This window comes from Guillardia theta (assembly GCF_000315625.1).
Source record: "Guillardia theta CCMP2712 unplaced genomic scaffold GUITHscaffold_28, whole genome shotgun sequence".
NCBI classification, from domain to species: Eukaryota; class Cryptophyceae; order Pyrenomonadales; family Geminigeraceae; genus Guillardia; species Guillardia theta.
Genome location: NW_005434646.1, coordinates 678,312 through 681,649, shown reverse-complemented (window position 1 = coordinate 681,649; position 3,338 = coordinate 678,312). Strand labels below are relative to the sequence as shown.

The 3,338-nt window shown below is 55.8% G+C and overlaps 1 protein-coding gene across 1 annotated transcript; it reads right to left on the bottom strand.

Annotated features, from left to right (window-relative positions):
- Positions 1 to 48: 48 nt before the first annotated feature.
- On the bottom strand, positions 49 to 2,854 carry GUITHDRAFT_137965 (hypothetical protein; the record flags this gene model as incomplete). Its single annotated transcript, XM_005833929.1, has 12 exons — positions 49 to 115; positions 278 to 360; positions 558 to 614; positions 780 to 846; positions 939 to 1,006; positions 1,254 to 1,389; positions 1,491 to 1,563; positions 1,663 to 1,961; positions 2,117 to 2,201; positions 2,400 to 2,460; positions 2,506 to 2,571; positions 2,696 to 2,854. The coding sequence occupies 12 exons, from the start codon at positions 2,852 to 2,854 to the stop codon at positions 49 to 51; spliced, it is 1,221 nt and encodes a 406-aa protein (XP_005833986.1).
- Between the last annotated feature and the right edge of the window lie 484 nt (positions 2,855 to 3,338).

Here is a 3,338-nt window from a genome sequence, read left to right as displayed (position 1 = left end):
GAGGAGGAGGAGGAAGCGCAGCGGCATGAAGAGGAGTGACAGAGTGTCTCAACCGAGAAAGTTCTGCATGTTCTGTACGGCACTTTGAAGATTCCAGTTGGACTGCTGGAGGCACCTGAGGGACATTCAGTGACCAGAGCGAGAGGAGGGGAAGGAGAAAGGAGCGAAAGCAGGAATTGAGTTCAGGAGCCGTTGAGGAGAGAGGAAAGGACAAGTGGAGCACAGGAGGAGGAGGGAAGGAGAAAGGGGAGGAATAAAGAGGAGGAAGGAGACTCACTGGAAAGCCAACTCATGCGAGGGGCAGGGGCAGAGCTGCAGGAGCTGATTGGTAAGAGAGATTTGATCCGGAGTCGGCTGAGCCTGCTGGAGGAGAAGCGTGAGAGAGTGAAGGAGGTGAAGCAGGGAGGAAGAAATTTGCAGGTGATGAAGTGGGCAGAGTTGAATTGAAGCAGAGCAGACGATGAGGGAGGGAGGGAGGGGATGTATGTATGTATGTATGGAGGGAGGGAAGGAGAAATGGAGGGAGGGAGGGAGGGAGAAGAGGAACACGGTAGCACCATCGGTGCAGGAGGCAGTTGAGGTTGGACGGGAGCTGATTCCATAGGCTGCTGCACCTGAGCAGACGTAAGGAACCAAGAGGGGAGGGTACGGATAGAGATTTGGGGAACGGAAGCAGGGAAGAGAGAGCAGAGGATAGAAAAGGAGGAGGAGGGAGGAGGAGGAGGAGGAGGAGGGAGGAGAAGGAGGAGGAGGAGGAGGTGGTGGTGGTGTTATGCAACCTGTGTCCCTCGCTCGTCTTGGAAGGCGTTGCGGATGCAGAGCTGGTCGTTGCAGATGGCAACTTGCCTGAGGAAGAATAATGAGGAGGAGGGAGGAGAGAGATGAAGGAGGTCGACGAGGAGGAGGAGGAAGAGGATGGGAAGAGAGCAGTCGATTACCATCCTGCAGAAGCTGAATCTGCCGGAGGGGGGGAGCACAGAATGAATGTTCGATGAAATCTTCTGTCCTGTAGGCGAGGTAAGGACTATAGCAGCATGTTGGAATTCAATGAGGGCGGGAGTGGTCGAGGAAGGGAAACTAACAAAGATTGAAGAGGAGGGAGGAGAGGAGGGAGGAGACCGGGAAAAGAGAACAGGAGGGGGAACGAGACTCGAGGAGATGCAGAGAGAGAATAAAACAGGAAGGAGGGAGGAGGAAGGAGGGAGGAGGGAGGAGGGAGGAGGGAGGAGGGAGGAGGGAGGAGGGAGGAGTACCTTCCACGTGGAAAAGACCTGCTCTTGAAAGTTGCCTGTGAGCATCAGCTTGCACATCTGCACGTTGGAGCCGACGGAAGGGAGAATGAAAGCGTCGGCCTTGAAGCTTGAGAGGTCGTGCCTGCTCCATCCAACCCTATGCTGTCAGCAAGAGCAAGGGACAGCGCAGTGGAGGAAGGGAGAAGAAGAGTAGCTGATGACAAGTACGAGGAGAGGAGGGAGGGAGGGCACGGTCACCGAGTCGGAGGAAGCTTATCGAGGGTTGCTAGGACGGCAAGTCGTTTGCTCTGAAGTTTCTTGCTCGTCTTGTCTGAACAGAAAAGAAATCAAAATAAAGCTCCTCCTTCCCCTCACCTCCCTCCCGCGATCTGCCCTGCCCTCCTCCTCCTCTCTCTTCCCCACTGCTCACCGTGAGAGTCCAAGAGGTTGCGGGAGACCTCCTGGTAGTTCTTGGCCTCTGAGGGAGGAAGCGTCGGAAGTTTCTCGGGAGTGGAGCGGCGAGCAGCTTCAGGGTCGCGCTTGTAGTGGGGAATAGAGACAGAGAAGAGAGCGGTGTCGACGTAGGCCTGCAGGAGGGAGTTTCTGCTGCTGTCGTAGCGGGAAAAGAAGGCGTTGATGAAGTCGGAGATCGGCTTCTCCAAGACCCGATCCTCCCAAAAATTTCCCAGGCTGGGAGGAAGAGAAGTGGGGACGGGGATGTTGAATTCGCTGGAGGGGAGAAGTCATTAGTAGGGAACGGCAGGAAGGGGAGCAGAAGAGAAAGGAAGGGGAGGACAAGGAGGAAGAAGAGGAGGGGGAGGAGAAAGGGGGGGGGGGGAAGAGGAGGAGGAGGGGCAGGGCAGGCATAGGGGCAAGGCGTTTACATCTTGAGCGGCTTGAGTTCGTTGCCGTCTAGGAGGATCAGAGTGGGAAAGAAACCTCGGATGACGCCATGAAAGCCTGTTTTGTCTGCAAGGCTGTCAGCAACGGGGTAGGAGGAAGGAGCAGCCAACGTGAACAGAGAGCTACTCAAGGAAGACGGCGACGGGAGGGGAGAAGTTCAAGAGGGAGGCCAGGAAGGAGGAGGAGTGAGCGAAGTTAGAGAAGGAGTAGGAGGAACAGGAGTAGGTAACGCAGGAGGATGAGCAGGAACGGCTAAGGGCTCACCCGCTCCCTCAGTCTTGATGAAGGGATTTCCCTCCAGTCGGAGTTCTCTCAGTTGCAGACCCTTGGCAGGCGGTGAGGAGGATGGAGATCGGCCGTGACCTCTCACCTGCAACGACTGCAACTCCTCCGAGCTCTCCAGGAAGTTGTTGGCAAGGCTGGAGAGAGAGCAGCTCTGTCAGGAGAGGAGAAGGAGAGGAGGGGAGACGAGCCAAGATGAAGGCAAGACGGTGAAGGGGAGGAGGTGAAGGAAGGGATGGAGGAGTCAAAGGGAGTGGATGGAATGAAGATTGTTTCACCTGAGGTTGCGAATGGACGGACAGAGAGTCGACAAAGTGGAGAATGTCTGCTGGTGACGTCAGAGTTTTTCTTGTGCTGTGAAATTCGTTGTGTAAAGAAAAGGAGGAGGAGGAGGAGGAGGAGCAGCAGCAGCAGCGGAAGAAGGAGGACAGTGGCATTCCTGCAAGCTCTGGAGACTGTTATTGTCTAGACTCAAGGTTTCCAACTGCTGGAAGTTCTCTTGAATGACGTGCTGTCGGAAGAAGCCAAGTCACGTGAGGGGAGGAACAAGTCAGAGGACAACCATGATGGTGTTGACGAACTTGAAGTTAGTCCATTCTACTCTCAAGCTTGCTGTTTGGAGAAGACATGTCACGTTTCTGTCCCCGCCTCCTCCTCGCCTACTAGCCTCACCTGTCTGTTCGCTCGCTTGCCATCGACCTGCTAGGTTTTCACATAGCAGCATCTTCGCCTCGGCCTGCAGTCCACGAGCCGTCAGAAGAAGAGGAGGAGTGGGATGAGCATGAGGAGGAGGAGGAGGAGGAGGAGGAGGCGGCGGCGGCGTCGTGTGTTTTCTGGGCAGAGGAGGAGGAGGAGGGGGGAGCTTCTTGTTGGTCGTCATCATCATGGTGGTCGTCGGCGTTGTTGTTCTTCTCCCGCGGC